This window comes from Ochotona curzoniae, unplaced genomic scaffold (genome assembly GCF_017591425.1).
Source record: "Ochotona curzoniae isolate NIBS_2020 unplaced genomic scaffold, NIBS_Ocur_1.0 scaffold_3223, whole genome shotgun sequence".
Taxonomy (NCBI): Eukaryota; Metazoa; Chordata; class Mammalia; order Lagomorpha; family Ochotonidae; genus Ochotona; species Ochotona curzoniae.
In genome coordinates, this window is record NW_024467108.1 from 13,166,582 (window position 1) to 13,191,700 (window position 25,119).

The 25,119-nt window shown below is 39.9% G+C and overlaps 1 protein-coding gene across 1 annotated transcript in view; it reads right to left on the minus strand.

Moving 5' to 3' along the window:
• The window catches only part of SYTL2 (synaptotagmin like 2), a 171,045-nt gene that overhangs the window by 27,894 nt on the left and 118,032 nt on the right, over positions 1 to 25,119 (minus strand). Inside the window, exons 6-10 of the mRNA XM_040964126.1 lie at positions 18,059 to 18,140; positions 17,056 to 17,170; positions 13,944 to 14,747; positions 5,712 to 9,596; positions 476 to 577 (exon numbers count right to left, since the gene is read on the minus strand). Coding sequence (XP_040820060.1) covers positions 476 to 577; positions 5,712 to 9,596; positions 13,944 to 14,747; positions 17,056 to 17,170; positions 18,059 to 18,140 — 4,988 coding nt within the window. The remainder of the gene's footprint in view (positions 1 to 475; positions 578 to 5,711; positions 9,597 to 13,943; positions 14,748 to 17,055; positions 17,171 to 18,058; positions 18,141 to 25,119) is intronic.

Genomic DNA, 25,119 nt, shown 5'->3' on the forward strand with positions numbered 1-25,119 from the left:
AAAGGAAATCAGTGAAAGGCAAGGGATTAAAAGAAGGGGGAAGGGAAGTCCCAGAGCCTATGGGATCTCATTGTAAAATAACAACAACAAATATAAAAAAAATAGAATTGCCTGTGCCAGTTAAATGAGATAATACAGGATCTACAGCCAAGTTTTTGTACATAATATTCCAGTACTTACTGTCTACTACAATCCTTTATAACTCAATGTACTTGAATAAAACTCAATTGGGATTTTGTAAGTCAAGGAAACCTAGTGTCCCAAGTAGGAAATCTCACACATTATTTTAAAAAGCAAAATTCTAGCCATTTTAGAGTAAGCCGCTTTGGCACACACAGGAAAGGTTATTCTCATCATTAACCCCCTCTGCATAGTGGGTTCAGTGCACAGTAGCATGCAGTGAGGCCACAAACGAGCACAAAGGCATTTGTAAGCTTAGATGGGGCATGAACTATACAGCAGACTGGATTCTCACTTGATAAGTCTGATGAAATGTCTTCTAGATTTTTGGAAGGCATTTTCCTAGCAGCACTCCTTTCCAAAGTTTTCAAAACAGGACTGGGTTCTTCTTCTGAACCTGTTACAAGACAAAATTGATGAACACTGCACTATACAAAAAAAAAAAAAAAAAGAGCCAAAAAAAACAGAGAATCTGTAAAACCAATGGACACTCAAAGTGAAAAGAAAATGCCTCATTAGTTTTGTTTACTTTGAGAGGCTCTACTTCTCTGAAGGATATAAAATTTCTACTAATAATTTGTCTTTAAAGGAACTTTTTCCTGGGGTCAGTATTTTAGCACTGCAGTTTAAGTTGCTACATGCAACACTGGCATCCCATATTATTATCAGTTTGAATGCTAGCTGCTCCTTTTCTGATACAGCTTTCTGTTAATGCATTTGGGGAATTATCAGAAGATGACCTGAGTGCTAGGAGGCCTGCCATACCCAGGAAAGACCCAGATGGAGTTCTGCCTTCTGCCTGGACTAGCCCTAGTTACTGAGGCTATTTGGGGAGGGTACCTGTGGTGGAAGATGTTTGTCTGTCTCTCCCTCTCTCTAACTCTGCGTTAAAAAATAAAAGCCTTTAAAAAATGACCTAGTGAAGGAATATTTGCAAACACAAAGCACATAAAAAGATTACCACAGTAATAGAAATATGATTCTTAGTTGTTTGCATCTTTGTTTTGGGGTATGTGATTTATTCTGTGCTAGATTTTAGATCTTGCTGCTTCACATTCCAGCTTTTGACAACAATCATGGAATGATTTTAGGAATATTAACAGAATAAGTAGAATTCAGAAGCTTCACATTCCTGTATATTTGGGTGCTCAGATGTGTGAGCTCTCCAGATGAATGATTGTCAAATACACTTCAATGAAATAACATGGAATAGTCAACTTGAGAGAGAGAGAAGCCTTAGATCTACTGGCTCATTCTCTAAATGCCCAGTGCTGGGCCAGGCCAAAGCCAAGAGTCAAGCATTACATTCAGATGTCCCAAGTAGAGGACAGAGACTCAAGAACTTGAGCCATGAGCTGCTGCCTTACAAGTGCATTTTGCAGGAAGCTGGATGGGAAACAGAGTAGCTGAAAATTGGACCAGGTACTCCCAAATGAGATGCAGCCAACCCAAGTGGCATATTAACTTCCTACACTCCAACACCCACCTCAATGAAGGCATTTTAAAATAAAGAACCTCTATCCTCTAACAATGGTTTTATTCTATAAAAATAGAGGCATTTTGGAACCAAGACAAAGAAATAAAAAGGGGTACATAATCTTATAAGAAGACTATCCTTACATTAAATATATCTAATTTTACAATGAAATTCTCAAAACAATTCTTAATCTTTCCAGCTTGACAGTGAAAATATGATCAAGGATAAGACCTGGCCTGTATAATGCCATTTATTGCTAGTGGATTCTCAGAGCCTAGAACAGTGACTGGTAATAGACACTTCAAAAATATTTAATATATAATAAATATTTAATATATAAAAATAACCAATAATTGGATTTGAATTTAAGAACATCTTACCTAGATAATTTCCTTAAGTTCATTCCAGTACTCCCTAATGCTAATATGCATTCTACAGAAAATGGATTCCAAAACAAATTAGATTTTGGTTTTTCTTTGTTCAAATTTAAAAGATTTATTACTAGAATCTTTCTCAGAGATTTTAGCATACTAATCATAGGCATAGGCATATCAGTTTTTCCAAAATATTTTATCATGGAATTTTTAAAAAGGATTTATTTATACTTATTGGAAAACCAGATATACAGAGAGAAGGAGAGACAGAGAGGGAGATCTTCCATCCAATGATTCATTCCCCAAGCAGCCGCGACGGCCAGAGCTGAGCCAATCTAAAGCCATTAGTCCAGAGCCTCTTCTGGCTCTCCCTCACAGGTACAGGGTCCCAAGGCTTTGGATCATCCTCGACTGCTTTCCCAGGCCACAATCAGGGAGCTGGAGGGAAGCAGGGCTGCTGGGATAACGGTGCCCATATGGGATCCTGGTGCATTCAACGTGAGGACTTTAGCATCTAGGCTATCATGCTGGACCCACCATGGAATTTTTACTTGCCAAAAAAAAACATGTTGAAACATTGGGTAAAAGGTTAGTCACAAGTCGAATATGTTAAATTGTTCACCAAAACTATACCACCTCTTTAGCTGAGTTCCTCTCTAACCCTTACTTTATCTCCATCAGTTTGTTTTAAAATACTTTTAGGTCAGAGAATACAAAACCATAACAGTAGCACTTTATACCTTTTATTTGGCCTATAATTTAAAATTTTCCAAGTACTGTCTAGGTGATTATTTAATGTTATTTCTTTTATACATGGACATTTTGCTGTTAAAACAGGTCTGCTGGCTTACTGAACACATGGCTGTATATACACTAGATGATCTCTAAACCTAGTGAAAATTTGCACACTGCTGTCCTCATACTATTCTACTAACCCCTGGGGTAATTCAGTCAGAGCTTACTTTAACAAGTTTAACATGCTGGCTTTATTCTCACATATTTAAATTCACATACTGATATTTCACTTTTCTTTTATAGTACATTTGATAAAGGGGCTTTAAATTGACAAGTTAGTATTAAATCCTTGGTCAGTGTTTAAGAATCTACAGGGCGGACATTTGGCACAGTGGTTAAGATGCCATTTGAGATGCCTGTATCTCATGCCAAAGTGCCTCCATTCAAGTCCTGGCTCTGCCCATAATTCCAGCTTTGTGTTAATGTAAATGCTAGAAAACGGCAAGTGATAACTTAAGTGCATATGTCCTTCTCATTTAAGAGACCTGGAGTGGAGGGGTGTGGGAGGGGTGGGGGGAATCCCCAGTGCCTATAAAACTGTATCACATATACAATGTTAATAACAATAAAAAAAAGATTAAAAAAAAAGATTTAAAAAAATAAAAAAATAAAAATTTTTTTTGCAAAAGTTACTTTTATTTGACAATTTTTACAGTGTGGATTAGAGTGATAAGGGTCAAAGGCTACAGGAAAGTGGGTGAGACCATTATTTCCGCATTCTCTTTCTTTCCCTTCTGTATCTAGAGTGTGGGGGAGATATGGCAAGAGGCCACACTCAGTCTCCCAAATGCCTAGAGTCAGTTCTTGACTCCAGGGTTTGGTCTAGCTCAGTCTTGGCTGTTGCTGTTGCAAGTATTTGGAGAGTAAACTAGAGAAGGTATCTGGTTGTTTTTCTTTTTCTTCTCCTCTCTCTCTCTCTCTCTCTCTCTCTCTCTCTCTCAGTTCTCGCCTTGAAGACGCCAGGATTCCATATGGGCGCCGGTTCTAATCTCAGCAGCCCTGCTTCCCTCCAGCTCCCTGACTGTGGCTTGGGAAAGCAGTCGAGGATGGTCCAAAGCCTTGGGACCCTGCACTTGCGTGGGAGACCCAGAAGAAGCTCCAGGCTCCTGGCTTTAGACTGGTTCAGCTCCAGCCATTGCAGCCACTTGCGGAGTCTCATTGGACGGAAGATATTCCTTTCTGTCTCTCCTCCTCTCTGTATATCTGGTTTTCCAATAAAAATAAATATATCTTTAAACATACGACTTTTAAAAAACATATTTTAAGAGATTTTATCAGCTACTTACATAGGAACCCAAACCTCACAAATCAGTCATTCTACAACAGTTACCTACTCACATTCTCAGGGAGATTGTAATACACTAAGCTAAAATGAAGAGGCCAGAATTGTGGTACAGTGAGTTAAGGCAAACCTGCAATTTTGGCATCTCATATGAGCACTGGTTTAAGTCTCAGTGGCTCTGCTTCCAATTCAGCTCCCTGCTAATGCACCTGGAAAAGCAGCTGAAGATGACTTCAGTACTTGGACTGCCACCAGTCATGTGTGAGATCCAGAGGGATTTCCTGGCCCTGGCCTGGATCGTCCCTAACCACTGTGGCTATCTGGGTGTGAACTAGGAAATGGGAAGTTTTTCTTCTCTCCCTCTCGCTGTCACTTTGTCTTTTGAACAAACAAAACTGCAAGAAAGTTGGTCACTGTTTTGCAACTTCGGTTAAGATGTCTCGGAGAGTATCTTTTCATCCTTTGAACCAGGTAACATTTCATTCCTATTTGCTCTGGAATTTCTCTGCTAAAATGCCCAACAAAATGAGACTGATCCTGTGTTTTATAACTGGGCTGAAAATCCAAACATTGTGATTGATGAAGATTTTCATCAACTTAGGCAAAGCTGAAGCCAAAGAAATGTAAGAGGCTATGGGGCTGGCATTGTGGCTCTACACACCAATCCTCCATCTTCAAGCACTGGCACTCCATACACACACAGATTTGTGTTCTGGCTCTTCCACTTTTGATCCAGTTCCCTGCTTCTGGCCTGGGAAAGCAGTTGAGGATGGCACTGGTCATTGGAACCCTGCATCCAAGCAGGGGACTCAGAGGAGGCTTTTGTCTCCTGGTTTCAGATCAGCTCAACTGTGGCAATTGTGACCATCTGGAGACTGAACCAGTAAATGGAGGATCTTTCTCTCTCTTCTCTCTGTGAATCTGACTATCAAATATAAATCAATACATTGCAAAAAAAAAAAAAAGAAAGAAATACAGCAGGCCAGGCAATTTCTTTAGATGGAATCAAGTGAAGTTACCAGACTAGAGTCATATTCTAGAATGAAAAGGTTCTACAGATAACTGAAAATAAGGGGGATTGAGAAGCAGTGAAAACAACTGCACAACCTCTAAGTTTAGAAGCAAAAGTTCTAAACTTACACTCTGTATCCCACATTTAGACACAAGTGCAGCAAAACACTGCTTCTAAATGGGAACCTGATGCCCATCTATATCATTTTTTTTTTATTGCCATCAATCTTACTATAAAGCTTATGAGTATTCTCATAAGAATTAAGAAACTGACTTAAATATTTTAAATGTGATTTGCAAATCTAAAATTTTATTTAAAACACTTTTGAAATCTAAACATTCTATAGGCAGATTAATGAACAATAACATCAGACATGGAAACACAACCTTGCAATAAAGCTATAATTTAGTTGACTAGAGAGTACAAATGAAATTTTGTTATTGTCAAGAAAGGCTGGGGGAGAACCGAAGTGATAAAAAGAGCTTAGCAACATTTTGGATTATCAGATTGATCCCAATTCAGAAAAGTATCCTTTACATCAGCATTCCATAGAGCATACTTATTGTGGAATAAAAACATCACAAGGCTCACTGGAGGTATTTCTACAGCTTTCAGCACTAGAACCAGTGTTTGCATCTGAGAAATCTGAGTCAGAGAAGCCTTCTTTTTCTTCCTCTTGTCTCTCATCAGCGGATGCCAGAATCAACTCAACTCTACTCATTTTTGTAGGGTTCTCTTTCATTGTCAGGAGGACGGGTTGCCTAATTGTTTCAAGGTCTTCCTCAAAGCCAGGTTTCTGACTAGCCCCTGGAACCTCACTTTTACAGTCTCTGTCTTTTGGGGGTTTGATAGGTGTAAGGGTCCCTATTTCATGGTCCAAATAAAGCTGTGGGATTCTGGGGATCTCACCCCCACTTTCAGAGTCACAAAGATCTATCAATAAATCAGTCACAGCTTCCTCTCCTCCCAGTTCTTTACCACCTTGGTTGACTTGAGATTCCAAATCATCACTGTTAGTCTTCATTCCTGAGGCCTCGGTTGCTGCTTGATGTAAATGTGGATCTGTCCTCAAAGACCTGACCTGTTCTGACTGGGAGAGCTCCTTATTAGGAGCATCCTCCATCCCTGACACCTGGAGATGGTCAGAAGGGATTTCAGGTATTTCTGCAAGAAGTTTCTCAAAACCAGCATCAAAAGCACTCTCCACTACTGTGGGAGCCTCATCCTTTTCTACTGTTTCTTTTATTTCCTCCAGATGCAATTCAGGAGTAGGTGGCTTGGTTGCCTCAGTACTATTTGTAAATTCTGATGAGAAAAAAGTCTCTGTATCATTTTGAAAATTTGAAGGGATATTATTAATTGTTTCCTGCAGAAGTTTTTCCAAGCCAATATTGAATTCTGGGAATTCTGATCTGGGCTGAATAATTGTTTCCCTCACAATTTCTGCCACTTCCTGTGGCAGCTCTTTGGTATGGTGAGTATCAGTGGAACCATACGAACTCAGGGTCTGTTCTAACAGTTGCATTTGAGTGGGTAAATGAGATCTGACTCCCTGAGTTTTGTCAGGAATTTCAGTTAAGAAATAAAAAGCCTCTTTCTCAGGAACTGTGGTATCCATTGTAGCACACCATGGGACTATTTCCTGAGAATTTGGGGGTAAACCTGGTGCCTGCACCCCTGCAAAATATTCTGCTTTCACTATTCCAGGATCATCTTCCTTTTCAGCTGGATAACTCAGGCAAGATTCTCTAAGTAGTCTCTCTAATAGAGCATTCACATTATTTGGTGCAGGTTTGGGTGGAAGAATGACTTTCTCTACAGTTTCTGAAACTTCCCTTTGACAAGGTAGTGCTGTATTTTGTGGAGCAAGATAAGCAACCCTAGAGGAAGGTATTTCTTGGGAAGAGTTGTCCACATCCCTAAAAGAACCCATCCTGTGAAGATCAGAAAGTTGATTCAATGGGTGAGAAACTTCTGCAGCTGTCTGATGCAAGGTCTCTTGGTTGAGTGGGCACTCACCACTTTCAGTTTTCAGGATGAAAGCTGTGTTTTCTGATGTTTCATTCTCCTCGGGAAGAGGAGATCTTATTTCTCTCTGATGGGGTGAAACATTGGGACTCTGTTCTATACTCTTTTCAACAGACCTGCCCTCACCAGGCTCAGAGTTTATACAAGTGGTAACTGGTTCCAAGTTGGTTTCCAAGGGAGAAAGTGTGGTTCTCGCTGCTTCCTGAAGAAGTTTATCCAGTCTGGAAGTCAAAGTGTTCTGCCTGAACTTCATGGGAGCTACTGTTTTGTCTATGTGTTCATCAGTCACCTTAGGTTCTTTGCCTTCTTTCTCAGTATCAGCAAAATCTGTCTTCTGAGGCCACGTCCTGTTCAGACAAATACCTGCTTCAGGCACTTGTTTTCTGCAAGCCTCTTCACCAGGAGGCCGGATGGCTGGTGATGACACGTCAGAAAGCAGCCTTTGTAAAGTGTCATTGCAAGAATCTTCATACCTTTTCGGGAAAACACTTGTTTTCACTGTGGATTCGTGACTCTCTTCATCTGGGTAATTTTTTTCTTTCTTCAACACAGAAGTAGCGTATCCTTCCCTATTCATTTCCACATTTTCCTTGGATGATTCAATTTCTGGCAACTGAAGAGTGGGCTCTCTGTGTTGTCCCAGTGGAAATTTGGTTTCATCTGGTAGCACCTGGTGTCTGTACTTTAAATTTATTTTCTCCATTTCCTCTCTTGCTGTAATGTTTTTGGGACTCAAAATTGCCTCTGCTTCATGTTTATTCTCCTCTGATGACTTAATATCATTGGATTCCTTGTGTTGCTGGCTCTCAAAAGGCAGATACATTTTTTGGTTTATTGTGATTGTATTATTCTCACCATTTTCCTTATTGGTTGGAATAGCTCCTGAGTCCCAAAACTTTTTCAACTTCTCAAACTGAGAGTGATTATACACCTGTTCTGTATTGAATTCATCTGTTCTTTCTTTTGGGGATATAACCTTAAAGTTAGTATTTGATTCAGCAGTTAGAGATCTGTCCTTCTCCAAAGAAGTATGTATTTCATTTCCATCATTTGAGGGATGTTGCAGTGCTGAAGTAATGGATCTTCCAGAGTGCAAACTTTCTTCCAGGGGCAATCCTTGTATAGGCTCATTTATCTTATTCTGAAACAGAGACATTTTATCTGAGTGCTCAACTGAAGGATGGTTTTTGAACAAGTTCAATTGCTGGGACCTAGTATCCTTAGGTTTATTTGAGGGATGAAAACTAGGGAAGTTGAATTCTTCATCCTCATCTAAGATCACTTTTCTGGCAGTGAATTTATCATTTTCACTTTGACTTATAGGTAAACTGTCCATAAACACACCATGTGGCTTCACAGCCTGGGCTGCTTTAGTAGAGGGTTGTTCCTGGATAAATGAGGATGCTGGTTCTTTATGAGTTAACTTGGCAGCAGCTTTCTCTCCTTCCCAAAAGGATATTCTTTCACTTACTTTTCCATATCTCTCTCTTATCACCTGGTTCTGGGGACCATCACCAGCTTCTTTTGGGGGCTGGACTTCAGGCTTCTTCCAAGATAATTCATCATTAGCAGCCTCAGGTAGCAACTCAGTATTTCCTGGCTCTAATGAAGTTTTCAGGGTCAAAGTGCTACTTTCTTTTTTGTTCTCTCTCTCAGCTTTTATGCCATCCTTTAATGTTGGCTCTTTGAGGACTATTGGAGAGTCAAAATTCATTTCTTCATTTTGTCTATTTTGTTCATGAACAAAATGCTTGGGGTGTTCTGCCATGCTGCCAACATTCTTATCGTTGGGTGGAATTTGGGCTTCTGTACTGGATTCCTTATAAACACTGAATGAATTACAGGTTGGGGGAAATGCCCCATTGTCATCTTCCACACTTCCTGAATTTTGACTGCAGTCCATATTTTTACACTCTTGATTTGAGATGTCAGAGATTTCAGATGGTTGCAAAATCCCCAAGGTTTCCTCTGGGGTGCCTTGTTGAGGGAAATTCATAGATTTGGATTTGATATTTACATAAATATCATGGCAATTTCCCGAAAGTGGTGTATCTCCCTCTGTCTGGAATGCTGAATCTGATTTCATAGGTTTCAAGCCAATTTCAGTGGATGACAGGGCCTCAGAGTCGTTTTCATTTATACCAGTATCATCTGCCATCAAGGAAACAGCAACTTGCGATTCTGAGTCTGTTTTTAGCTTGGGCTCTTTCCCTTGGGAGTGTGGGAGGGATGACTTACTGCCATCAAGAGAACTTCGGTTAAACCAGTCTAGGACTTTAGATATGGAATCATCAGCTGTTGTTCTTATCTCAATGGCATATGGACCAGCATTTGAGGGTGTTTCAGCATTTACAGTGGTAAGAAGAGGGGGCTTACCTTGCTGATGGTCTCTAGAACTGCAATTTGGCACCTGAGATGGCTCAGGCTCAACACCTTGAGACAGTTCATCTGTAATATAGAAATGCTTTTCTAAATAAGAAAAAGAATACTTAAATGATGACTCAATCATTCATCTTTAAAAGAAAAAAAAGCTATTTCTATCAGCATCTTCAGGTATCATAGTGTTAGTCACCCTAATTAAGGTATTCTATTTCTAGTTGCCCCATTACACTGAAAGAAAGGCAACTGCAGACTCCTAGGGTTATAGCAAATAGATTTAATGGGCAAATTTCTTTGAAGTCTGATTTATTTTGAAAATTCATGTAAATTTTGAATTCTGTTTCATATTTCATTTTAGGCATTATTTTCCTATTCTCTCAAGCATTTGCATAAAATGGATATATGCCAAGCTGATTTTATGAGTTGATCTAAACCTGGCACAGTGTCTAAACTCTAGAGAAGGCTTAAATACAAGTTTGAAGAATGGATTTCAGGAGTCAGAAAAACAAATTCGGGTAAGATTAAACAAGAAATTCTGTACAGAACATTTGAATCAGACACGAGGATATTTGCATTCCTGGCTCTTACCCTTGATTTATTGTACCAGAATCTCTAGAGAGAGACCCCAGGCGCCATTAGTTACATCATTCCCAGTGATTGCTTGGCACTCTGGAGTTTAAGAACCATGATCTCACCAGGCTCTTGCATTTTGTCCCATTTCCTTTCTGTTTGTAAGTTAGACATTATTGCTGTTAGCTAAATGAAAAGATTGATGATAATGTGATTGCTTTCTATTCTGCAATTTTAGGCAACTAATGGCTACAAGGTTGAAGGATCTTCAAGTTCTTTCTAAGCTATCAAGAAAACAGAGTCTTTTCTGAGCCATGGTCATGGGGCACATAATTCATTTGGAGGAAGAAACTTGTGCATTTCACTGACGCTTGCTAGGAATTTAGTTAAGGCTTTAAAACTAAGGCTCAGATATTTTAGCATTTGTCTTCCTCCTAAAGTTGCTAAGGTATGCAATATATGTACATAATATTCCTAAAGATTGTGTGAATTGAATGTTTATAAAGTCACCACATTTCAAACATACTAGTAGGTGTATCTGTTAACAAAATCCTAAGCTATCTTTAATTTTCAATCTCAGCTAAATGTGAAAGGTTTGTACAATTATTGTTGTAACAGATACTGTTTTTCTGCTTTAAATATGCATTATATCATGAAATGTTACTAATTGTAATATTTCAGAATTTAATGTTTGTCAACTATTTAATGATGATAAAAAATGTAAAATCGTTGCTCAAAAGAGCACTTTGGGCAATGTAGATAAAATTGATAAATTTTATTCATGTGTATGAATTATTGAAAGTTTCTACAATTAAATGTTAAAGATGGTTAATGCAAAATGATGACATCACAGATGACATTTTTAGAAATTCTGTTGCATTTCTTCTTAAATGTTTACAGTGAGTTATTACTTTTGAAATAATAATTTTCTTTTTAAAAATTCAATGCATAATATTTCATTTATCTAAAAAAGTCTTCTCTTTTGGGCCCAGAGCGATTGCCTAGTGGCTAAATCCTCACCAGGATCCCATCCCTGCTCCTCCATTTCCCATCTAGCTCCTTGATTGTGGCATGGGAAAGCAGTAGAGGATGGCCCAAAGCTTTGGGACCCTGAACTCTCATGGGGAATCCAGAGGAAGCTCCTGGCTCTTGGCTTTGAATTGGCTTAGCTCTAGCTGTTGAGGCCACTTGGGGTGTGAACTACTGGACAGAAGATCTTTGTATGTCCTTTTCTCTGTCTATCTGCCTTTCCAATAAAAAATAAAATCTCAAAAAATCTTTTCTTTTCCCAGAGTGATAATGAGTATGATACTGATTGTCATAAAGTTCAGAGCCATAAAACCTTAGCTTTCCACACACTCAGTTAACTACATTTAGTCCTATTTTCTTTTTATGTTCAAATATTTACTTGTAATCTCATGGTTTCCAAAACAGGGCAAAGTGTGGCATTAGTGGGAGAATTTTGTGTACAAGTATTCTCTGACCAGAAGGGCTGTCAGCCAATCCTAATATATTTTTCTCCAAAATTAAATGGCTAGTTAGAATTTACAGATCAGAAATCATAAATAATTAAATAGAAACCACAGCCCATGAGGAAGCAGGTGCAATTTCAAAAACAGGGAGGGCTGATCTTTTTATATATTGATTATGATAAAAGGAAATATTAGCAAAGAGAATTTCTTTTGGGCTTTCAAAAACATTCAGGTAAACATTAGTCAATTATTTGGGGATATCTAGTCAAATACTAGTGATTATCTTTAAAATGGATTCCTTTCTTTCTTTTTGGGGGGAGGGTGTGTGTAGATCTTTTATCCATTGATTCACTCCCCAAGTGACCACAATGGTTGGAGTCGTGACAATCTGAAAACAGGAGCCAGGATCTTCTTCTGGGTCTCCCATGTGGGTGCAGGGTCCCAAGACTTTGGGCTGTTCTTGACTGCTTTCCCAGGCCACAAACAGGAAGCTGGATGGGAAGCAGGGCCACCGGGATTAGAACTGCTGACCATATGGGATCCTAGTGCATGCAAGGCGACAACTTTAGCTGCTGGGCTTACCACGCTGGGCCCTCTTCTATTTCTTGAAGAAGCTATTGCTCATTTTGACCTTTTTTTTTTTTTGAAGAAAAATGTTATTATGTTCAAATGATTTAAAATGTCTAGTTGGGGAATACCTTTTGTGTGAAGTGGATTGACCTCAAACATCAATGAAACTGCCGAGCTAAGGAAAAGTGACTCAGTGTTAACCTAATATAAACAGTGGAAACAGACAACAGTTGAGTTAGAAACCTGATTGCTGCTGTTGTAAATATTTCTGATTGTAAAAAATTATCATGCAATTGGGGCAGACATATTCAAGTTGGGGTGAAATTACAACAATATTTCCCCCACTGTTTCCATGTTTTAAAAAACAAAAGAATTATGAAGTAAGAAGATAGGTATGTGAAAGTGGATTGAGGCATTACTTGAGTGGTAAGACTCCAAGATAAGGCTAATTGGAGTCAGTGTGACACAGGACACAGCTGGTGACACTGCTACCTATGATGTCAGCATTCCACATAGATACCAGTTCAAGTTCTGGTTGTTCCACTTGTAATTCAATGTGCCTGGAAAAGCAGCAAAGATTGCACTCTGTCATCCATGGGGGGAGATGTGGATGCAGTTGTAGGCCCCAGAATCAGCTGTTGAGAACATTTTGGGAGAAGACCAGTAGATGGAAGATCTTTTTCTGTGTATGCCTTTCAAATAAATATATCTAAAAATCAATGAGTAAATAAAAGTAAAATCTTTAAAAAGACAAATACAGGGCTAGTTAACAAAGAGAGGTAGTGTCCTTGTTGCCCCTCTACTCACACAGCTAGAAGGAAGAAATTCTTCCAGAAAATTTAAAGTTTAAGAACAAATGTCTAGAGGTCCTGATGAAGTCACAATCTGGGGCTTTTACATAGTAAAGCCTCAAAGTCCATTTTCTCACCTTTCATTGCTAAGAAAGTGAAGACTTTTGTGGGGGTGGGGTGGATGGAGACTGATGTCACGGTGTAGTAAGCAAATCCTCTGCCTGTAGCACTAGCATCTCATTAAGGACATACATTTTTGCCCCAGTTGCTCCATTTTCTGATCCAGTTTGCTGCTAATGGTCTTGGAAAACAGCAGAGCGCTAAAGTACTTGGGCCCCTACACCCACATGGAAGACCCAGGAGAAGCTCCTAACTCTTAACTTTGGAACAGCTAAGCTCTGGCCCTCTTGGAGATCTGGGAAGTTAACCAGCAGATGGAAGATCTCTCTGTTTCACCTTCTTTCTCTGCATTTCCAATAAAAATAAGGCATTAAAAAGATTTTTCTGATATTACAAGAGATAGCAAAGTTTGATCAATTGCATAGGTAATTATATATTTACTGCATACAAAGGTTTGAACATTTCTTTAACTCTTTCCTTCTGTATGTATACCTTGATTTAATTCAAAACACTGTCATTTTTCTAAAGATAATTCATTTGGCTACATTTTCAGGTTACTGTATAATTGGTTAGAAACCACTGTCCTCATTTTCTTAATTATCGGCGTTTGGAAAAAACCTCTAAACCCTTTCAGAAAATAAATACTCCCTGGCAGTATCTGTATGAATTCTAGCTAGAACACCTAGGAGGTACAACTGGTATTCTCCAGGCAAGCTGATTGGTCTGGCCATTCCTAACACACTGGGCTAGTGTGTGTGTGGCAGGGGATGGTGGGAATAGTTTTTATAGTCTAGTAGTGACAACTCTTCATTCCTAGCACACTGGACGTGTGTGTGTGTGTGTGTGTGTGTGTGTGTGTGTATAGTCTGTAGTCTGTTAGAGACAACTCTTACCAGCAGGGTTTCTGGGTAATTCTGGATCAAACTTTCTTAATTCTGATGATTTAGCTTCATGTTCATTGAGGGTAGGTGAATTTTCAGAGAGTTGTGGTCCTGTAGTTAAAACTTCTGTGTCAGAATTGAGCCCAGAATTTGGGAAAAACCCAGAAGTCACTGGTGATTTTGTTTCATTTTCTGGTGCACTTGAGCTTGAGGGTGACTGAAGAATAGGCCACGCATCTCTGTGTGGGGAAGTTTTGAGGTCTTTCTGAGACTCATCTACATCTCCTGTAGTATCTTCTTCATTTTTCAACATGTCAGGTTCTAAAACACTAAATTCCCCCACTTCCAGGCCATGGCTGAGCTGGGGACCCTGTGGAAGTTCGTTCTTCACTGCAGAGAACCTCACATGCTTTAGTGGCTCCACTGAACTGGGGGGAGAATCATCATCTAAAGAATGCTCCTTCTCAGAAATTCTCTCATGGATGGTTAGGCCAGGTGACACAAGCTTGCTCCTGGGTTCAGAACTGTGATTCAAACGAAGGGTCTCTGAGTCTGTGCTACTAGAACTGGAGTTGCGCTTCAGGATCCCTCTCGGAACCCCTCTTGGATTCAGGACATCTGTCTTCTGTTTGGGGAAAGACTGATTATCATCTTGCTTTAAATCATTTGATTTGTAGATCATTTTCCTGGCTTTTGGAATTGGGGTCTTGATTTGGGAGCCATCTGCAGGCTCTGGCAAAGTCTGCTCTGAATTCTCTGGATTTTGGCTTGAATTATTTTGGATAGCTAAATTTTCTTGTGATTCCGATAATTCACCTGAAAATCAGAACACATTAGGTGATGTATCAAATAAATACTAACTTTAGAATGAAAACTATCTTTAAATAAGTTTAATTGGAGGCATTATTGTATCATAGAAGAGTAAAGCCACCGTCTACAATACCAACATCCCTTGTGGGTGTTGGTTCAAGTCCCAGCTACGCATTTCTGATCTAGGTCCCAGCTGAAGTGTCTGAGAAACCAACAGAATATGGCCCAACTGGTCCCATGGGGGAGATCTGAAAGAAGTTCTGGTTCCTGGCTTTAGCCTGATCCAGTTCTGGCCATAGTAGGCATTTCAGAAGTAAACCTGTGAATGGAAGATTGATCTCTCTCTCTCTCTCTGTGTCTTCCTATCTATGTCTGCAACTCTGCCCTTCAAATAAACAATGAATAAATGAGTCTTCATTTCAAAAAGTGAAACTATTCTGAATGGATATAACATGGGGGATGCCTATTATTACGCATTTGCCCAAACCCGGCAGATATGACAGAAAGAGCGAACCCAAGGTGGACTTTGGGTGATAATAGTATCTCAATGAAGTTCATCAGGTATAATAAATGTGCCAATCTGATGAAAGATGTTGATAATATGGGAGGCAATGCATCTGAAGGCATGGAACATATAATATTTACTCTTTTTGCTATGAACCTAACATTGCCCTACAAAATAAAAGCTATTAAAAACTCACATGTCAACTTCATTGTGCTATATATGTATTGTACATTTGAGAATATTGTTCTTTATGTACTTTGTGGACTTCTACGCACAATGCAAAAAAATTTTTTTAAAGAAGGATTAAAAGGTCATTTTAAAAACTCATGCATGCTGGGCTAATAACATTGTGATGCAATGAATTCAGCCACTGATTGCATTGCTGGTTTGAGTTCCAGCTGCTCCACTTATGATCCAGTTCTCTGTTAATGTGCCTGGGAAAGCAGCTAATGATGACCCACGTACATGGGAGATGAAAAAGGATCTCCTGGAACCTGACTTCAGTTTGGCCCAATTCTGATTGTTGTGGCCGTGAACCAGTTGATGTAAGATTTCTTTGTTCCCCTCACCTACTCTGGCTTTCAAATAAAAATAATTAATTAAAAATTCATGTATGGAAATCAGAAAAGGAAACTCAATTAAAAAAATTATTTGGAGACAAAGGAAAAGGAGAGAATAAGAGATGGAGGGAGAGAAAGAGGAAGGAGTAGAAGGAAAGAGAGGAATAGTGGGATAATGGGAGAGAGAAGACATGGCCAGGATGAAGCCAGCAGCAAGTAAATCCATCTAAGATCTCCCAAATGGTGGCAAGGACGTCACTACTGAATCAACATCTCTCAGAGGCATATTAGCAGAAAGCCAGAACTGAGAATAGAGTTGGAACAAAAACCCATGCACTCTGAAATGGCATGCAGGGGTCTTGACCACTGTCATGGATAGATCAAATGCTTGCCCCAGGTTTTATGTATATATATGCACACACACACACACACACACACACACACACATATGACAACAACAAAAATCCCCAATTCATCAAAAAATTTAAACAGGTAACAGGGAATGTGTAACAGTGATTCTTTTTCCCTACAAAATATTATATATAAAGTGTACCCAATGGAAAATACACGTGTGTGTGTGTGTGTGTGTGTGTGTGTGTGTGTGTGATGTAGAGCAGAGAAAGCTTTACTTTAGGGAAGACATGAGAAACTCTTGGCCCACTGCTCAGATGTTAATTTCCTATCCCTTGATCAATCTTTAATGCGTGTGAAATCATCCTATAATTGATTTTAAAGAACTTGCTGTCTAGTAGTGATATTTCCTATCAGTGATGTGAAGGCAGAGTAAAATTCTTTAAGAGGAAAACTTAATTAAGTCACAGACTTCATCAAATATTCCTGGGCTAGTCATTATAGATTAGAGGAGCATCACATTGGCAAGCAAATATTTCCACTGGATTTAGCCGCTTTGCATTTTAAACAGAGAACCATGTTAGCACATGGTCGGTATCTGACAAACACTGTTAAGACTGAATACTTTCTAAAAAATTTCTCAGCTAACTATTAGGGAACTCAAAGAATAGAGTTCATGTAACATGTGACAACTCTAAGACAAATGTATAAGCTTCCAATCTCTAAAATTTCTGTTTCCTCTCTCAAGGAGGAAATCAGTGGGCACAGCAGAGTCAGAAAAGGCTCAGGCCTTTTTACTTTCTCTTGCAAAATATTTTTGCGAAAGGAACTCTGAGAATTTCCCATAGTCCACAGGTAACCAAGATAAAAATGTCTAGTCCATAAAAATAATATTTACCCTCTTTTGGTATTTGAGATAAACCAGCTCTTCCATTTTTTGACTGTTCAGTTTTGATTTGCTGCGATAAGTGATCTTCTGGCAACATAGAGCCGTTAAAAGGATTCTTCCTTTCCTGGGGAAAAATGTTGTTTATTAAACTTATTTAAAATGTCAAACTAACAAGTAGATTGCTTAACAAGTGCTTATTATTTCTGATATTTGATAACTTTGTCCAGTAAGCTGTTATCTACAATGTTTGAAAATTGGTTGTCTTGATGGATCTTTAGCCAGAATTACCATCAATACCACGAAAGTAATAAAATAGATAAAAGTATAAAATATCACATCAGGGTCTTATAATATTAGACCAAATACAAGTGTTCAAATCAAAGTATTGTTTTAATGGTGAGAAAATCTGGCACTGGTTATATCAAGGCCACAAAGTCAAGGCAAGTCTGGATCTCAATCCGGTCAGAATCCTACTGGTGTTCTTTCCACCAAGCTTCGGCTGCTGGCTTACAGCTGTAAGAACCACAGCTAAGAGATAGAGAAGACACTTCAAGCCAATGGTTCCGATGACAAAAAGGGTATCAGTAAATAGAAATTTTGAAAATTAATGTAAGAATGAATATCACCATTTACTATCTACAATTTCAAAAACTGGTAATTTCTTCCCCAAAATATGTCTCTAAAGGAGATTTTAGCTTCAGGAAGCAGTAAGAATAAGGACTGATATGGAACTAACAAGCTACTTTTCTTATGCCTAGAACCAGCAGCACCAAATGACTTTTTACTCTCCAAGGTAAAAAATTTTGATCTTCGACAATATAACTATATAATATTCATCCATTGTTTCACCATAAGAGTAACTTCTTACACTAAAGTATGAAAATGATTTCTCTCTAGTACAAAACAAAACCAAACAAGAAAAAACCCTGCAAAAAATATTTTCCATGATACTTGATCATTGAAAATGTCATTCCCACCAAAGATGATACTTTCGAAATCTTGGCTCAATTACCTTAGCTGGAGACCCAGCTGATTTCCTTGTGTTTTCCTGGGACACATCAATCATAACAGAAGCTGGATTTCCCACACTGGAGCTGCGAAGGGAATAATAATTTAGAGTAAAACCACACCCTTTGAGAAGGCATAAATCATGCTCTGAAGTCAAACCTATTAAGTCAGGATAGGAGAGGATATTTGTAAAACCAAGCAACCAGAAGGGGAGAGAGAATTGGGGCCCAGAGAATTAAGCAATGAAGTAAACGGAACGGCTGAAGAGAAATGAAAGACAAATATGAAATGAGACAGTCATCCATCAGAAGCCATGAGGTCTTTATGGTACCAGGCACACTTGAGGTTTACAGCTCAAATTTAAGGATGTGAACTTGCCTCAAGGTAAGAGGTTAAGTTCAAATGCAGACTAAAAGGGTAGCCATTGATTTCATTGCTGAAATAAAGTCACCGAAAGTTTAAGGATTTGATTCCACTGTGCAAAGCCAAAATGACAGTGCTTACCTACCTTAGGTAAAAAAAAAAAAAAATAACTAAAGAAAATCTTGGTGTGGGGGCTGGCACTTTGGAGCAGCTGGTTAACCTACCACCTGAGATGCTAGCATCCTATAGAGGCACCGGTTGGAGTCCAGCCAGCTCCACTTTCAATCCTACTCTCTACTAATATGCCTGAAACAGCAGTGGAAATGGCATAAGTGCTTGGGCCTATGCTACCCAAGTGGGAGACCCAGATCCAGTACCAGGTCCCTGGTTTTGGCAGATCAGTCAGAGGGAGAGGGTTAGGGGAAGTCCCAGAGCTTATGAAACTGTATTAAAAAATTTAGAAAAAATAAATTTTTTAAAAGTGAACCAGTAGGTGGAAAATTTCTTTCTTCTTCTCTCAATAATACTTACTTTCTAATAATTTTTTTTTTCCAAAAAAAGCAAACCCTAGTGAGAAAAATGACTCAGCAAAAAGAATGAAAAAGCTCCAGTAGATCAAAGAGATGTTGCCCAGGAAGGCTGTGGGTTTAGGTGACTTATGAGATCTTTCCACCAAACTATCCAAGCTAGACAGATACATTGTTATTCAAATGCAGAGAGACTGAAGAACCTAGATGTTTTCTGCTTTTGTAATTTCTGCCTTAATTGCTTGGCTGGGGATTGTGTGAACTCCAGGCCTGACAGTCTACATGACATTCGGCAGGACACCTGGCAGGTCACGCAGGCAGACCACTCCTCAGGAAGGAGCTCCCTGGTGTTAGAGAAGACCCACTGCCCTATAGCTCATCAGTTCGTACCTTTTGAAAGTTGCTTGCTTCAAACCTACCAATAGAAGCCTGCCAACTTGCTATTTTTGAAAGTTAACAGATAAACTGACCAATCATGACTGTTTAATTATATGGAAATGTCCTGAAATGTATAAGAACCCTGTGCTGTGGAACCTCACTCTCTTTTTCTGCCTTGTTGTTCCTGCTGCTGGGCTGTTGGGGGGTGTGGCTGGCAGACCTAGATTAACCTGAATGAACTGTGCCCTTTACGCATTAGCACCAACTTAAGACTCGATGATTTTCTGGGTATCTCAAAATCTGGCACAACAGGATAAAGACAAAACCCAAAGCAGTGAAGAGGAAGGAATCTCAAGACAACTGTAGGGATAGGTGGTGGGTTTTTTTTTTTTTTTAAGGGATAGGTGGTGTTAACCCTACGGCAAGACTGGATGAAGTGCAGATTCCCTCCTGAACAACCACTTCCTTGGTTGTGGAATTCAAAGCACAGCCTATTCAGACTTCCTCCTCTAGTGGCCTTGCTTCAGGCCCAAGAAGTGAAGTCACAATTGGCTGAAATCACTGTGCCCTGTTAAATACCACCAGTTCCCTTAATAACACCACACAGCAAAGTACCAAAAGCCTAAGGAGGGAAGCAATTAACCTAAACCATGGGACACTACCTGAGATTATCCACACTAAACTCACTAGTTAGATGTACCTGCAGCTACGTTTCTTTTACATATGTCTGTGCTTCAATTGCTAATATTGTACAGTTAGTCCCAGGAAAAGGAAAAACTCTGTCTTTGAGAGGGATAAAGAGTGAGTGAGAGAGCAAGTGAAATGCTCACATCTGCTGGTTTACTCCCCAGATAGTCAGTTCTGGACCTGTGGCACAGCTGCAAGAATGGAACCCAATCCTGGACACGCATGTGGGTGGTAGAGACCTAACTGCTTGAGCCATCACCTGCCGCAGCCCAGGGTCTTCATCAGCTGGAAGCTAGAAACTGGACCAGGTAACTCCAATATGGGACATGGGCATCTTAACTACCAGCCTAATGTCTGTCAAAGGCTGAACTCATGAAGAAGCCATTATTTCAATTCACTGGAAAGATATTTTTTCTAGAAAGAAAAATGGCAGCAGATAAAACAGAAGTATATAAAATAAAAACTGAGAGCTGATTTTGTGGTGTAACAGGTAAAGCCACTGCCTGTGATGTGAGCATCCCATATGGGCATCAACTTAATTCCCAGCTATTCCACTTCTGATCCAGTTCTCTCCTAACCACCTGAGAAAAGCAGTAGAAGATAGCCCAACTGTTTGGGCCCCTGCTACCCACACGGGAGCTGTGGAAGATGACACTGAAGCAGCTGAGATATGAACTGGCACCCATATGGGTTCCTGGCACAGGCAAGGCAAGGACTTTATCCACTAGGCTATTGCACTGTGCCCCCATCAGTATTATTTTAAGAAACCAGAGAGTGATAGGAAAAACAGCATCCTTACAATATGTTATGCTCAATTTCTCAGGAGTGTTTTGTAGGATTTCCCTTATTAAGTAAGGTGGTCATATAATCATGAGATTTGATCTAATTCTGGTGGTTGGGGTCCACACAGCATGGCACTCATCTCCTATCATCTTCCTTTTCTCTTTTCAATCATCAAACCCATAAAATAAGCAGACTGTCTGTGTTCTCCATTTGCTCCCTGGAAATCCACCTGCTATGCCTCTGGGCCCCAGCACCAACTGCTCCTACTGCACATCATGCTGTAGAGATGAGGTCACTATCAGTTCTGGCACTTATTTCAAGTTTCCTACAGATCCTCATTCTGTGTACATGTAGGAAACTGGGACATTTTCCAAGAGGATCATGGACATCTTTATATTTCCTGCAATGCTTCGCACAGTGCCTGTTACCTGACTGGAGAATGACTAGATGAAGGCCAGCTGAACCAGTGCCAGGGCAGTAGGCAAAAGCCTGGGTTTTTACTGAAAAATCAATGTTTGCCTAACTATGATGGGAAACATTACTTAGGTTTTGAACAACATGTCTGTTCCAGCTATTCAGAAAGCAAGAGGAGAAAAAACAAAAAAGTCAGAACACATAATTAGACACCAACACAGCAGAAACTCAGTACTCATTGGGTTATCTTATAATTGGGATAAACAGAAACCGGGATAGGGAGGGAGACTCAGTTCACTACAATTCAGTCTGCTTGACTGGAAAGAAAGTTTAAAAAACCATCTTGTTCTTCAGACTCTAAAAATCCAGCTGCTTACTAATTGCTTGGCTTTTCTCCAGGAACACTACTATGTTTTGCTTGACTTTTACCAGTTAATCACCTTTGCAGCAACAAGCTATTCTGAATTAATCTTCGAAATACCTCCATGAGGTATGTATCATTCTCTCCTTTTTGCTTCTGAGAAAATTCAGAATTAGAGAGGATAAGTACCCCACAAAATGTTACAAAGTTAGTGAAAGAGCTGAGTGTTTGAATCCAGATATGTCTGCCTACAAAGGCAATCGTGGCTATGCCTAGGCTACACTGCTTTCATTTTCTTGCATTCTTAAATCAATAGACTGAGGCTGGCACTGCAGTGTAGTACGTTAAGACTGCCTGTGGTGACAGTATCTCATATGACCGTCAGTTTGACTCTCAGTTACTCTACCTTCCACTCCAGCTCCTCACTTTTGCTAGGACCTGGAACTTCTTCCAAGTCTTCTACAGGTGCGCAGGGGCCCAAGGACTCAGGCCATCTTTGGTTACTTTCTTAGACACATTAACAGGAAGCTGGATCAGAAGTGGAGCTGAGTTGGGTGTCCATTTGAAATGTTGATACTGCAGGCAAAGGCTTAAGATAGTATGTCACACTGCAATACCCATCAGTTTCAGTGAAGTCGGGGATGAAAACAGAACCAACTCAGCAATTGCAACCACCAGCTAATTGGGGCAATGGACTGCGCTGGGCCCTGTGCTTGCTAGTGTATACAAGAATCTGGTCTGGGAACACCTCAAAGTTCCTTTGGGGATCTCCCCAATCGAAATGCCGGACTCAGAAACCTAACCAAGAAAAGACAGAACAAGTCAATCAACCACCTCAGCTATATGCTGGCAGCGAAATATTGGGCAAACGGAGACTCTATGACGGACTATGTCAATCAGTGGATTCTTCAATGACCTCATTGTGCTTGGAGTGGCGATATTGGCAGCGATTCATAACTGCTGAACTATCAAAACCACTTGAGCAAGTATCTCAGAGCATGCCCCACATCCGGAATCTGCGGTGGGTGGGAAACTGGGTGGGGCTTCTCCCTTAATATCCTCCTTTACCTCTGATACATGAAGGAAACAATATGGAAATAATAGTCTTACCCACTTTCCCATAGCCCTTAAACCTTTTCACCCCAGTATGTAAAGATTGTCAAAAATTTAATTAAAAAATGAAAAAATATAGTGTGTCACAGGGCTGCTCTGCTGCATCTCTATTCCAGCTCCTGCTAATGTACCCGAGAAAGCAGCAGATGACCTGAGTGCTTGGACCCCTACTACCCCAGGGAAGACCAGGATGGAGTTCTTGGCTGCCAGCTTCAACTCAACCTGGCCCTACCTGTTGTGGCCACTTAGGAGTGAACCACTAGATGGAAGATTTCTTCTCTGCCTCTTCTTGTCTTTCTTTAACTCTGCATTTCAAATAAATCAATATTTGGAGAAAAAAGTTCTCAGGTATTCTGACACAGAGTAGGGCACATTTCATCAAGTAATCTATATTTTGTATATCACTTATTAGATATTTGTGTGCTCTACAAATACCTTAAATTCCTTACAAAATAATCTCTGTAACACTATCATTTTTCTTTCTTTCTCCATTTCATCAATTTGGCTCCATTGTTTCTCCCCTAGGCGTCTACTAAAATGTCCTTATTGAATTGTCTAACATCATTCTATCTCTACACAGTTGCCAGAATAATTTCTCTGAAACCGAATCTTGATTAAAAGTCATTTGGTATAGCCCAACATGGTAGCCTAGTAGCTAAAGTCCTTGCCTTGCATGCACCAGGATCCCATTTGGGCACTGGTTTGTGTCCAGTTCTTCCACTTCCCATACAGATCCCTGCTGGTTGCCTGGGAAAGCAGCAGAGGATGTCCCAGAGCCTTGGGACCCTGCACCCGTGGGAGATCCAAAAGAAGCTGCTATCTCCTGTATTTGGATCGGCTCAGCTCTGGCCATTGCAGCACTTGGAGAATGAACCAATGGATGGAAGATCTTTCTCTCTGTCTCTCCTTCTCTATGTAAATCTGACTTATCAATAAGAAAAATCTTTTTTAAAAAAAGTCATTTGGTGGCTTCCTGTGATTTGAAGGGAAAAGTCTAGCCTCTTGGCTAATGTTCAAGGTTGTTCATTATCTGATTCAGCTTTTTCTTTTGATGTAACTGCCTAGCACATTATAGCATAGATGCTATCTCAAACTGCTTCCTAATCTCTAAGCCTCATCAGAACCCCCAGGTCATGTTCTTTGACTGTACTGTCCTCTCCCCATGTCTACCAAACATAACCTTTCTCATCCTTCTAGAATCCCTTATGACTACCTCTATACATTTTCCTGACAATCCCTTCCCTTCACCCTAGATACTGTCCGTGTTGCTCTCTGTTTCCACAGCTTTTAAAATCTTCATTCACACTGATCACAAGTTATGTCCTGTATTTCAGTACCTCCTCCAAACAACGTATACGTTAAAGACAAAAACCACATCTTGTTCATCTTTTAATTCATAGCTACTATCTGTATATAATAAAAAGCAGTGAATAATGCTGATTGTTTTTTACTGACTTGACAATGAGTTAGCAATTTTACAAAATGATTTATTTAATTGGATGCTAGTAAGGTATTAACTCCGTATTTTCAGTCAATTGCAAACAAACATACTTAGATATTTTATTTCTAGTAAATACTCAAACGGGATCTAGACAGCCTATAGATTGATAGTTCCAGCTTCATAATTCTTATCTTCTTTCTCCTGTTTTTCTGCACATCCCATTCTTACCCTTTCTTCTGGCCTTCCTTTTTCATCTGTGGCTTGGATTGTCCAGTAGTACTTCCCAAACCACTTTGATTAAAAAGTAGTTGCTCATCTTTGACTTGCAATGTATACTACTAGAGCTAGTTTATGTATAATCAGAATAGGCTGCCACCCTTTTTTTAAGTGTTTGTTTGTTTGAAAATCATAGTGACAAAGAATGGGCAAAAAAAGGGAATCTTCTATCTGCTGTTCACTCCCCAAATAGCCAGGACACTCACATCTGGGGAATGTAGAAAGAAGCCAGTAAATCATCCTGGTTTGCAATATGGGTGGCATGGTTGAAAGTAGTTGGGCCATCCTCTGCTGTCTTATCAAGCACTTTAGCAGGAAGCCAGATCAGAAGCAGAGCAACTGAAGATTCCACTCTGACACAGAACCCTTATTTTTCAAGGGACAACTCAACCTGCTGTGACACAACACTGGCTTTGGCAACTACCTCTTAGTGTGATGTTGGGGCACTGACATCTAAAACACTACCTCTAAAGCAAACCTTTTTTCACTTCAGAAACTCCTTACTTGGACTAAAAGTGCTGATCTTGGGTCTGGCGGCATGGCCTAGCGGCTGAGGTCCTCATCTCTAAAGCGCCAGGATCCCATATGGGTGCCAGTTCTAATCCTGGCAGCTCCACTTCCCATCCAGCTCCCTGATTTGTGGCCTGGGAAAGCAGTCAAGGACGGCCCAAAGCTTTGGGACCCTGCACCCATGTGGGAGACCCAGAAGAGGTTCCTAATTC